The sequence below is a fragment of the Leuresthes tenuis genome, unplaced genomic scaffold (genome assembly GCF_036924035.1).
Source record: "Leuresthes tenuis unplaced genomic scaffold, fLeuTen1.0.hap1 SCAF_19, whole genome shotgun sequence".
Lineage (NCBI taxonomy): Eukaryota > Metazoa > Chordata > Actinopteri > Atheriniformes > Atherinopsidae > Leuresthes > Leuresthes tenuis.
Genome location: NW_027325373.1, coordinates 16,663,715 through 16,677,031, shown reverse-complemented (window position 1 = coordinate 16,677,031; position 13,317 = coordinate 16,663,715). Strand labels below are relative to the sequence as shown.

Here is a 13,317-nt window from a genome sequence, read left to right as displayed (position 1 = left end):
AGTTGTTTATATAATTGCCAGGAAGAAAAAAAAAAGGCAAATCAAATCTCCCGTTTGACTGCAAAATGCAGATCCACAAGAAGATTGAACAGACTCTGAGTGGTGGTGTGTGGTTTTCCTGCACAAATGGTAGAGTCATCTGAAAAAAAATGTTTCTGTCATTCTCACTGCAAAGTTCAGCATCTGAAGTTTGCAAAAGATGTCTGAAGGAGCCTGAGCATTTTAGAGACAAATCCTGTGCGCTGATAAATGTAACTTTGAATGCCTTGGACACAATGAACAGTGGAATGTTTGGAGAAAAAAGGTTGAGAATTTCATGAAAATTACGCTTCTTCTGCTGTTAAACTTGGGGCTGGGAGTTAATGCTTGGGGATTTTGTTGAAGTCAGTTGTATGGGGAACATTTCACAGCTAGAGGGAAGAAATCATTTGTTTAAATTCCTACATATTCTGGAAGCAAGCACAACGCTGCTTGCAAACATGCTACAGCTGAGAGGGAGATGGCATCTTGAATCTTATGATCCTAAGCACCTAAAATGGCTACAATAGAGAGCTGTAAACTGAAGGTTTTGCCTTGACCATCTTAAAAAAGATATCTGCATAAACCTCAAAAGAGCGGTGTATGCAAGAATCTCACAGACGTGAAAGCCTTTTGAAGGATGAATGGGAGAGAATTTCTAAAATAAGAACAGAGAGACTTTTAGCTGGCATAAAAAAGCTTTTAAAGGCTGTGATACTTGCAAATATTGGTGCTCAAAAGTACTGACTATGCAGGATGTCCAAATGTTTCCTTTTGGATCAATTCCCTATTTGTTATTTTCAGCTGTAAAATATTGGAGATCCTGACATCCTGAATGAAGCCTGCTCCAAGAACTTGGAAATCTTTTACTCAGGAAGCTTTTCGCTGTTTTGAAATTGGGACTTCAACATACCACTGTATCCTGCCCTGACTAGTCTGCTGTTGCTTGGCAGTTCATTGTCTTCTATCTGTGACTTTTATCACAGCCTCAGGGAAGGTATTCCACTCCTTCCACACCTTGCTCTGCACCACACACGCCCACACACCGCTTACTAGCACACAAACAAAAAGCCCTTTGCACTTGTTATATGGGTGTGGTTTCTGCCGTGCAACCAAGCTCAGAGAAGTCAGTGTAAATATGGATCTTTGACACTCGAGGCCTCAGTTTGATAACTGATTAAAAAGCAGTTGATGGTCAGTTAAGCTGCACAAGACATGGAAGAAGCATCCAACAATATATAATGAACTCCTTTCCTCAGTATTATAATGTACGCCTCTGTTTTCAGGAGTGCGTTGCAAGAGTACAAGCTGACCCAGATCACTCAGAAAATTTAGATCATTCTGTCAGTTAGATCAATTATTCATAAAATGATGACACTGCATGCTTATTTGATATGCCAGAGACATAATCTAGATGGTTGCCCCTTAATGGTCAGGATGAAGCGCAGCACTAAGTAGGCAAAAGACATAGTCAGCAGTTAACTGAAATCAGGGTTAAATCAGAAGTCGTCCTCCACCCCATCTTCTTCTTTACTCCTTCAATTTTCCTGGCACACGACTAAGTGGTGGTATGTGAAATGTACGGAGGAAAAAAGCTTTTAAAAAAACTACGCTATGTACATCTAATAAAAAATTAAGCCAACAGGGGACTCTGTGCTTCCATTGAAGTTGTAAGAGTCACAGCAAAGTTAAAGTCAAACTAAATGTCAAAGTCGGAATATTTTCAGATGTTTGTTTTTTCCACAATCACAATGTTTGCTTGCTGAGAGTAGTGATAGTAAAGGCCAACCACCTCACCTGAAACACTGTCTATGCTAGAATTATAAAAGTGGAAATGTTTCACCGGGACAAAACATTTCTAGAAATGAAGGAGGAGCTCAATTTTATTCAGCAAATAGCTATGTATAATGAGTTTGGTAACTGTCCGTACCATGGGTGTGACGTTCATGCTGTCTCTTCAGTGTAACTTCCACTTTGAGAAATACAGATGCACAAAATAGCATTTATCGTGACCGGTGTAAGCCACAGGGGAGCTGTGAAGGAAATTAACCTGGCTCACACAAAACAGTATGAACCAAAATACCCCTTAAACTGTGCTCCAGTACTCATCAGTCAGGTTCAAGGAGGTCCTTGTAGCAAGAAGCTAAGGCAAATGTCAATGACTAAATCTGTTAAACCAGATTATGCCTTGAAAATATGATTTTGATAGCGACTGAGAAATCTTCCATGCTGAGATGCACGCTATAGCAAGAATGCTTACACATAATTATCATCTTAGTATTACCAAAAAAAACCTGCATTTTTGTACTGCTTCTGCTGTTCCTGCATTTGCACTAACAAAGTTTGGTCCCATGGATCCCATTCACAAGAATCAGCTGATTAACCTTCTTTTTTTCTTCTTCTTCTTTTGATTGCAAACAAAAGGTATGGATTCACAAGCAAAATCTTTGGAGCCACGTTTTCATCATTTTTACTTGCAGAGCATTTTATGGAAAAGTTTACAAAAATGACACCATTTGCAACACATTTATTTATATGTATGAAAACCGTGTGTCACAACTCCGACCAGACACTGAAAAACGCCCATCCTCTTGTTGACAGATTGATATGGCTAATTCCTGACGCAGGGGGGCGCTGTTAAACTTGATGAGGAGGTTCTGCCCTAGTCTAGGTTCAAGGCATAAACGTGATAGAGTTGTGTGTGTGTGCGTGTGTGTGTGTGTGAATCCAGTGAAAATTACCCGGAGACGGACTGAGACAGTTTTTGACCGTACCAATGTGTGGGGCCTATAAATACACATTTACCCCAGCGGAATCGTCTCATGGACACAACAGTATATCGAAAATGAGGGAATAAGCGGAGGAGACGCACGGCGAGGCTCGTCTGCAGCTACCGTTTTGTTGGACTGCGAGTGGGATCACAGCTGCTGGCTACGAAAATGTCGAGAAAAATAGAGAGCAAGCACGGTAAGTCCTGCCTGACTAGACTCAAGCAGACTGCTCCACATTGGGATACTGTATAACGGTATTCGTCAGACGGGGCGCGGAGGGATAAAATGTGGGGGATATGGGCAGATACAATGACGATATGGGGCTCCGGATAATGCTGGATGAATGTGTCCAGTGTAAATGGTGGATTAATTGGGCCTCAAGGATTGCTCTTTTCTCGGCTACCCGGTTGAAATAAAGCGTCACTGTATAAGCTAGCTGGTATTAGCTAATTAAGTGGTGTGGGCATTACGGGCTCGCGAGGCTGGAAAATACCATATATACGTGCTATCAATCTAAAGCTGACTTCACCGGCACTTCATTCTGTCCTGATTTCACTGGTCCTGTATATATATATATATACACATATATTCTGGTTTGTTTGTGTTAAAGCAACGGCAACGTTTGGGAGCAAATCTCAGCTTTTCATTTGGGAGGAAACATCTCAGTAAATCAGCGTATGGTTCCCGAAAATGTTATCTGCCTCGGGAACCATCATTTGAGATGGGTTTATATGTGGAGCTAGCAACAGCTAAAGGTTAGCTTTTCAAAGCTAACGCTAGCTTCGCTCATACCTTGTACGCTAGAGTTGTTCACGCCCAAGACCGCCGTGTGTATTTGTGTTGTGTTGATTTTAGCATTGTGCACGTGGCATTTTTTCGTCGCTTTGAGCGTTGTTGTCTCTGTCTGCGCTGCTCATTTTCTATGCCACTGAAGGGCAAATAAAAGCACTGCAAAGCACACAAAGTGTGAGAGGAAACAGGGGTGGTCTTGGGTATGCCTTTGGAAGGAAACTTTATACCCGCCAGCTACACTTGCATCCCATTCCACCAGCTGTCTGCCTGCCTCGCTTCACATACAGTCCTGCACGGTGTTGCCTGCAGTTGATGGACACACACCAACGCAGAGCATCCAGTAACAGGCGGGGAGGGAGTGTCATCCACCACCAACTCAGTCATTCCTCATTGGCGTAAAAGTTTCCGATTCCTTTCGTGTCTTGCAGACAGAAGTCTACATATGGTCACAGCTAAATGAAAACTCAGAGGCAGTATCTGCTCCGGAGATTAGTTGCAAACAGGCAAAAGGCAACTCTGATTTTGATATGAGCCCAAACTAGCCCTCACCTTTTTTTTTTGTTTTGCCTCCCTGAGGCTTCCTGATATGCACTTATTGACCCTAAAAACGTGTTGCCCAAGGACACACTTTGGCTGTAACACCTAATTCTCTGATTCATCAGGTTCTGTGACCCGATTAGGACTTTAATCTGCCCTAAACCGTTTTAATCGTCCGTGTGTCTATTTAGTTACATTTCCAAAGATGGTGGTGCTGCAGATTTGTGTGTGTGTGATTTGTGTAATTTGGGTTCGTGTCAGTTTATGTAACACCAGGGAAAAAAATCAAATGAAAAATTGTAGGTGAAATCTTTTCTGGTAAATAGTCTCAACCGTTAAGAGCTATATACTTATGTTTCTGTTATTTTCAAATATAATTAAGTGGCATTTTTAACGCATATCTTGATGTTGCATTTGAGAAGATACAATAATACATTTGTGCACTTGCTATACAAAAAAAAATTCCTATTTGGGTCACAGAATTTGGTGTTGCACAGGCTGACAGGCGAGCAAGAGGCAAGACTGGGCATTCCTGGTAGGACTGAAAAAAGTGTCTGCAGCAGGCACAGCTTCAGTTTGAAATCCTTTCTTTAAGGGGAAAGGGGGAGAAAACATGGAAAGGCTGTAAGAAATGAATAGTTTTTGGGTTCAGTTTGTGGAAACTTCACAAGAGGAGCCGGTTTCAGACTTTGACAGATGGACAAAACTTGTTCCGTGATGAGCAAAGTACGGGAGGGTGGGAATTTGAAGAGAAATAAACTCGTGAGTAGAGATTCCTCTGCATGGTTATCGTCATGGCTTAAGACGCTGCCAAGATTTACCATGCAAATGGTAACCATAGCACACTGTTTGTTTGGGTCCGTCAATGCATACATGGACACCAAGCTCCAGCAGGAGAGTTATTGCCAGATTCATGAGCTGCATCAACATACTCCCTTATCACCATGGTTACAGAGTCCCAAAGGGACTGACTTTCCTCTCCAGGGAGGTGAACACCCACAGTGTTACCTGTTGAGAGCTGCATCTGCTCCATGTTGTGTGGAGCTCAGCTGGGATGTCACCTTGCAAGTCAACTAGGTGGGTGATTTATCCCTTTTCGCACTGAGCCCCATTCTCTGTATACTCACCCACATGACTTCATCACTCAGGCAGCCCGAACTGTAATCTATAAACGCATTCAGTGTCTTGTGTTGTTGCCCAAAAACTAGGAGCAGCTGACAGGCAAACTCGACCCTCAATGCTTTCCTCTGGGGAAAATGCTCTGGGTGGAGTGAAGTACAAATTTGGGAGTGTGTTTCTATTTGTCAGTTAACATTTGGTATACTGTTTTGCTCTTGTTTGAATGGACTTTGGAGGATTACAACATTGTTGGATTATGGAAAGAAAGAAGGTGTGTTTTTACATGTTCATAATGTATTCGATTACAATATATTTTGGTACATTTAACCAGCTTCAGCCATTTCTGTTTCTGTGTCAAGCTGTTATTCACAAATTTCAGTTCTTTTGGGATGTTCAGAAGGAGCTCATAATTGTCATTTGAGTTGGTTGCTCTCTCTGAGTAGCTTTCTGCTGAGTAGAGGTTTTCATTCACAGAATTTAAAAATCGTATTGCGTGAATATGACCAGTTATGACTGCTCCTTGTTGCCCAAATATGCACACTGTGTACATTTGACAAACGATATATCTGTGCTATAATACTGATAAATAGCTTTAAATGTTATTTATCGTCCCCTCTTCCATGCTCTTTGTATTATGTGTGTATTCATTATGGCAGTTTTCCATTTCATGGCACAGTACTACACGACTTCGCTCTACTCAGTTCTCCACTTTGTTTTCCACTTGATGCTATCCCCTGATTGTGGGCGGGGTCAGCTGTTAATCATAGTGATGCATTGGGAAGCTGCAACACTGTGCATGGCTGTGTGGAGTGATTATTTCTGTGAGGTAGCAACAAGTTTTTAGTACAGAGGATTTAAGATATATATAATCGAAGTCGGGTGTGTTGTTAGAGCTTCAGGGCTGTTATTCTATCAGTGCACCAAACCTGCAATTAAACACAAAATAACTTGTTAAAAGGAACAAGCCAAACTTCAGACTTTCCATGTTTATTACTACGTTCTTGTCAAGTTTTATTAGTTTTTTTTCCCGCCTTGCCGTTGCGAAATTTGTGTTTTATTTTCCCTATGGAGACTAAAGTTGTAACACAACAGGTTTTCGACATGTTGCGGGAGCAAAGTAAGTGATTTATAATTAGCTTGTGGACTCTTCTCTGACTGGACGGTCAATGGTAGTAACCAGCCACAGCGGAACTTATCCATCAGCTCCTTATTTTAGCCCCCGCCCCGCAGAGTGTGGGAGTGTGTGTCTGTGTTTTCCTCTGAAAGAGTTTAGCTGCAATGCAAAGAGTTTACTCTGCAGCATTCCTAGAGTTAACACTGAAGTGTAAGTTATTTAGATGGCTTTGTGTTTGTGATGTGGTGACTGCAGTGCTTCAGACTTAAAATATCTTCTGGTGTGATGTACAGAAATAGCAAGCCCTGCATGCCTTAGTCACCAGAACTGAGCAAGAGCTAAAGTAGTTCTGATTACAAAAGGTTTCCCCAGACAATTCGGTCTACCCACATTGCTGATGAGTGATCCTACTGTTGCACAGGGCAAGCTTTGAGTCCTGGTTTGACATGCTGCAATTTTGAGGTTTGATGGGAGCAAGCATTTTACCCTCCCTCTACCACAGAATGAGAGGCCTGCTGTTCTCATGTAGGTTTAGCTGTGTTGTAATTAGATTTTTGGGTGCTCTGTATGTGTATGGGAAAACAAAAAAAAAAAGAGGGAGGGAGCAGAGCTCAGGGAGAGAAAGAAAGAGGGTGGAGAATGGTGGAGCATTGAGAGGAATCAAGTCCCTGCACAGAAAGAAAATAAGGTAGAGAAATGGATGGATTACACGCTCGGTAATGACCGTGCCGAGCAATCGATGAGAGGTGGAAGGCTGTGTCTGTGAAGGCAATCAGGCCTTTCCGAACATGAATATTTTCAAGGCTGCTCCACTTTCAGCATCTTCAACAACATAATCCGAGGAACTAAAGACGGCTGTTGAGATTGTTGTCAAAGATCTTTCATGTAATTCAATTCGAGATCCATTTGCGAGTCACATTTATCTCTTAACTTCCGTCTGTGCTCAAGACTGTCTTCTCCTCGGAGTTTTTAAGATGATGCTTCATTTGAGTTCACCGCTGTGTGTTGGCCTACATGCCAGAGAGCAGGTCATTTATCCCCGCAGGTGGCTTGCTCGTTTCGCCATGACTTTTGAGTACTTTCCCATTCTAGATAACTCGAGGTTGGACCCTCTCCATGACCACTGATGACACCTTTCACTGCTTCATTTTTATTTTTTTTTTTGTTTTGTTTCATTTTACAAGCATGTTTTATTTTTAGAGGCAATTGAGTTTTAAAAAGAAAACACCTCTTTTCGCTTCCTCTTAGCTATTTGTGGACGTTTCCTCAGAATTGCTGTATAATGTGGATGAGTCGGGTGTGAATGGTCATAAGGACCATTTGGTTTATGACTAACTGTCAGCAGTTCCACTGGGAGATGACTGTTTAAACACCAGCCTGACAGACAGATCTCAGCATAACCGTCAGTATCACCTGGACTGATCACTGCGTGGACTTGGGCCTCTTGGATGGGGAATATAAGCTTGAGGAGTCAGGCGTCCTCAGAGGACACGGACTCATCTTTGCAGGGAGATTTTGATGAGGACACAGGTAAAGATAAGTGCATGCCTTACCTCTGGTGCATGTATGTCAGGCAGTAAGATCAGTGCTACACTTGCTGCTTTTTAAATCGATGAAACGATGTTTTATGTAAAGTTGTTTGCTTATAAGCTAAATTGTGTTTTTAGATATGAATGATTTTCGATATTCTGCATTCGCTTCAGCAGGCATATGTTGAAACCTTTGCAGGCTTTCAGCTAAAAATATGATCTTAGTTTCATTTGGATGGTTGGCTGGTTACAGAGGATTCATATGTGCATTTATGCAAAATTGTGAAATGAATGCCCACTTGCTTTGTTTTTGAGGAATGTGTGCTTCTTTGTTACGGCTGTTGCCAGTTTGGGAGCTTTCATGTAAAATAGGCTCATTGGCAGAATGAAATGCCGGGGACATTCCTCGCTGTGCTTTTTGTGTCGTGTGGCTTTACGGAAAGTGCTCATTTGCGCTGCTCAAAGTTTGGGTGGACCCAGCTCGAGGAGGCTGCTCTACAGGCCCAGAGCCTCCCATCCCAGGCTGCTTATTTGCCTGCTTATCACCTCCAAAATTCGTAGACAAAAGCCACAGCTACTCTAACCCTAGCTCTTCGGGTGAGGATTTGCCAGTGTGGCTAATCCTGTTGCACAATGCAAAAAAAATGGCATTGGTTCCACTGTACTCCCTGCGTTGCTTCACCATGGTAGCTGAGGATGTGTTTGTTGGCCCACACTTTAGGGTTAAGACTGCTTGCTTTATTAATGTTTATTGTGAGTTTGTGCTTCCCCCCCGTTATGCTGTGTGAAGTGATCCATCCTGGTGAGCTGGTTGCACTTAGAGGCTCCTTAATTAAGGTAGTTGAGTATATCATTGTATAATTACAGAGCACAGAGTACTGTAAATGCCTTGTTTTGAAAACACACAGTCTGTGGTGCGCTCATCCCAATAAATCTGTTCATTTTAGCCCAGCAGAGTCGGTGTTTGCATGGTTTTGAGCCTCGTTTGTCTGCCCCGGTCGGCCCAGTCGCTGTAGACACGATGGCCTTCGCAGGAATGTGAAGAGTTAGTATTTTGTTTCAAACGGATAACCAAAATTGTGCTCATGATAAGCAGTGTTAGTGAAGCCTTAGATGAGCTGGTAATGCTGCTGGGACATTACGCTTAGTTTCACTGCAGAGGATTTACTGATGGATGTATAAAAATATATATATATATATATATAAATAGATTGAGTAGAATTCAGAGAACGCAGTCATCCTCCAAGTTTAATTCCCTATATTGTATTTCTATAGAAAGTGATTCAGATATCCACAGAATGTTATGGGGCTAACATTCTGTGGACCTTTCCCTTGGTCCTCTTCTTCCTCAGATTTAATGAAATTTAGCCTGGAACATTTTTCATAATCTTACTGAAGTCCAACAAAAAGACAAATGGCTTTAAAAACGTTTCTCGTAAGCATTCATCTTCACACAAACCTTGCAACAGATCCAATGTTCAGATTATTAGTCATTCTTCAGTGTTTCTTTATCTTTTCCTATGCGGCCTAAAGGTTTGCTTCCTTAAAATCCCTTTACACAGAACAGTCTGATACAGCATGGAAGTCAGTTACGCTAAAGGAAGCAGACTTTAACTCGGTTGTGAGCTGTCGTATAGTGACACGGGTGAATTGCTTTGATTGAAGGCACCTGGCGGTATAGGCCGTTTGTAAATGAAGTGCTAGAAGTAAAAGTAGTTGGTCTGAGAACCATAAGTGTAAGTCAAAATGTTTGTGATGCTTTCTTTCAGTTCTTGTTTTGGTGTGTTTTTTTATTCTAGTCATGTTTCAGCTTGCTTAGATTTAGTTTTCTAGTGTTTTTTTCTATAAACTTCTTGTTGGGGATGTTTTTTAATTCGCTCGCTGGCTGTGTTGCACACATTACTCATACGGTCTTGGACAACACCAAGGATGAAGAAAAGCAATCCATTTTTTTTTTAAAACAGTCAAAGGTAAATGAGCCGCAGGCCGAGAGGCAGAAATGGTGAACTGTATTGGTGGTGCTGAATGCAACGGTCCGAGGGGGCAGAACACTCTGCGATCGAGTAAAAAATGCTTTTGTCAGCTTATACCTGTGTGTGTGTGCGCTTGTTTCTAGGGCCAAATCATTGAGACCTCGAAGTGGCATGGCTGGGTCAGGGAGCTGGCATACAATGAAGGGGATGACCCACAGTTGCTGCCAGTTTCCGATAGGAGTCTAAATTAGGAATGGAGGGACATTGCTAGCAAACAACTCACTGTTGTCAAGACAGATGTGGGTTTGTATCGATGTGTACGTGCGTTTGCTTGTTTGGACACACTGGTGCCCCTTTTCCTGTGGTAAACGAGGAGTAATGGCCTTCTAGCCCTTCAGCAGGTGTGTTTGGGGCTATTTAGATAGCTGGATTGCTACTACAACTTAATCCTAATCGGAAAAGAGCACCTAACCTAACCTGCCAGAGTGAATAATGGAGGCATGGGGCCAAGGTGAGGAGTTAGGCCTTGATTTCTTTTTATCGTATCCAGACAAGTAAATGATAAGCTTTCACACAGGATGTTTACTTCGTCAGTGACTGAACCAGCTGCGAGACCCATGGGCAGAGTGAGACTTTCTGTTTGATGGTGTCAGCCTTTGCTAACCCACTTCTTCTTTGATGCTTCTCTTCATACAACCTGAAAACAAATCGTGTAATTCTTTGTAAATTAAATTGTTTCTTTAATCAGCGGACTTTGGTCTGAGGAGACTTGATTCGGAGCATTTTAAAAAAAACATTTTTTATGCACATTTACATGCCTCCTGAGAATAAGTATATTTATTTTGAAATTCTGAGCTGACAGCACGATAAAAGACACTCAGGTCATCTATTAAAAGATTCACATTGTTTGCTGGTAAAACCACAAACCTCTCATTGTTCGTCTTATGAAAAGAGATTCCTGTTTGCTTCACTTGTTTGAGGAGTTCTTGCCAGTGTCTTATGTTGTTCACTCACAGCTGGCAGTGAAGTCAGAGGAAGTAGGTTGTGTATGCCATGTTGCAGTAAATTCCTCGTCCACTGCAGTGGATTCCACTCGTATATTCGCCGTTTTTTTTACCTCGTGATGTAGCTCAATTGTCACGAGAGTTGCGATCACCAGAGAATCCATGTTGCCAGGCTTCAAAGCAAGGCCTTTGTGGCCAGAGCACATTAGTTTGGACCAATCAGCATCTTGTAGGTTAGGTTTAAAGCGGGCTGAATGCAGCCATAGCATCAATTATTTCAGAACTATTTCAGATATATGAAGACCAATGTAATGAGTGCAACTTATCATGTTTTTATCAGCTTTCTTTTACATGTTTTCATTTGAAATTTTAAATCAAGCTCCACCCAAGTCCACAGCCTTCATCCCTCACATTTTCTCATGGAAATTCACAAAGAAATGACCTTTCCAGCTCTTTTCTGTGATGTCCTTTCGAAAGAAAGTCATGCCATTGTAAAGTCTAATCTATGAGGGCACTTTGGCACACAATGTATGATTTTAGATCTTAATACTTTGAATATTTATTGCAACAAATTCAAACATTCAGGATAATCATAAATTCCGAAACTTGAATGAATTTTTTTGATGTGCGACTGATTCTTCAGATTAAACACAGACTAAACCACTGCCTAATTACAAGTGTGTGTACAAGTGTTGTGTTTGTGACAAATGCATCTGTCATCCAAGCAAATGTATTTTATTTCTTCTCCTTTGGAATCTTTGAAAATGCAGAGAATTGGTCTTGCCGCAGTGCCGTTGAACCTCTGGATGTATTATGTGGACTCTGGTTGTCAGTCCTGTCCAAAGCAGTGTTTGTGCACAGAGTGTCAAGAGGATAACAAGCAGCCCACTGTACAGACAAGATCCGCTTTGTGCAGCACTCTAACATGAGGAGAGTGGTACCACTCCTCACTGCTTGAGGCCATTTACTGTTGCCTATGCTGCTGTCTTTCTGTATCTGTCTCTGTCTTGTACTCAGCAGTGAAGTGATTGGTTCTCTTGTGGCTGTTTGTCTGCATTTAGGATCAGTCTCCTATCTCAAGTGCTTTATAGTGCTTGTTTTCATTGTGCTGTCTTGCCAGACAGCTGTCGTTCACTGAGAACTCCGAATTCATCTAGCAGTTCTTTGTTGTATTTTCTTTCTTCTTCTTTTTTCTTTTTTTTTTTTTTAGCTGCCGCTCTCTCTCTTCTGGTGCTGCTTGATGTTACAGATACTGACAGGCTGGGTATTTATAGCACTTTCTTGTTCTTTAGTCTATTGGTTTCACCCAAGGTGAACCTGCCAGCCAGTGTGCTCTCAGTCTATTGAAAGATTCAGTTCAGAAAGCAAGCTTTAAAAGCTTTACGGTAAAAAAGAAATTAGGCAAGCCATTGTAGCCAGAAGGTCACTGGAAGGCTCAGACTGCTTTAAGCTTGTTTGTGCGCTGTAGTCGTGTGGTGCAGGGACATCCTTTATCTTGTGACGGTTTTGTCCCGCTAAATAAGGTACGTCGTTACATGGCGAGCTGCAGAAGCAGAGGTTCTGAGTCCAGGCTGCTCTGTACTGTGAAGAGGGAGCGGCTCAGTGATGGAGACAAGGGACAGGAAATCATACCAGTGGCTTCGGCGTCAGTAGGGAAGGAACAGGAGGGGTACCCAGGATGGTGTGTATATGTGTGTAGTGCGATTTCCCGTTTTAACACTTTGCATCATACAAGCTTACACCGCCCTCTGAATGTAATTTGGTTAATGTGTTCCAGTTTTTGTTTTAGCCTTTTTCATTTCTCCCTCCTTTTTTTTTTTTCTCCACTCTGTTCATCATTTGGTTTTCAAAGTGTAAAGAAAAGGAATCAATAAACTTATAAGCTCATTTGATCATTGTACATAAGATTTGCATAGCATATGTCAACGTTACAACACTCCTTAAACAAAGCTTTAAAAGTGAGACATAATGAATCTGTGCAAAATCAAAATGTCATGCCACAGCAGCTATGCATCAACATCTAAAAAGAAAACATGCAGGAGCTTTCTGACCTCAAAACAAGTCAGCAGCATTAAGCTTTTATTACAGTGAGTTCTGTTCGTTGTTCTTAGTGCCATCAGTGTCATGATTATCTACCATGTTTAAAACACCGGTATCATGAAGTGATGAAGGAAACAAGTTAGCTTGCTATTAGAGGTTTATTTACCACCAGAAAACATTTATTTCTGTTATTTTAAAGGGATCATAGCATTGGTTAAATGGCATTTTCTTCTCTTCAGAGCATATGTTTGGATGTCTGAAGTCACTACCAACTCTAAAAGCTCCAGAACACATCCCTGGCACTTTATTTGGAGACCACTGATTTGAAAATGTCTCATTCAGTGAGAGGACTAGATTTGCAGTGGATTTCTGTGTCTCATTCCCAAACAGGTATTAGTTTATTATTAGCCAGTTAAGTAA

At 41.6% G+C, this 13,317-nt stretch overlaps 1 protein-coding gene across 13 annotated transcripts in view; it reads left to right on the top strand.

Moving 5' to 3' along the window:
* The first annotated feature begins 2,688 nt into the window (after positions 1–2,688).
* rapgef1b (Rap guanine nucleotide exchange factor (GEF) 1b) overlaps positions 2,689–13,317 on the top strand; it is a 37,230-nt gene continuing 26,601 nt past the window's right edge. For 11 of the 13 annotated variants that reach the window (XM_072372572.1, XM_072372571.1, XM_072372564.1 and 8 more), the window contains exon 1: positions 7,770–7,881. In XM_072372572.1, the coding sequence (XP_072228673.1) occupies positions 7,800–7,881 (82 nt within the window). In that variant the 5' untranslated portion in view covers positions 7,770–7,799. Of the gene's footprint in view, positions 2,986–7,769; positions 7,882–12,406; positions 12,539–13,317 lie in introns of those variants that run through there. The other 2 variants (XM_072372563.1, XM_072372566.1) reach the window with 2 other exon arrangements.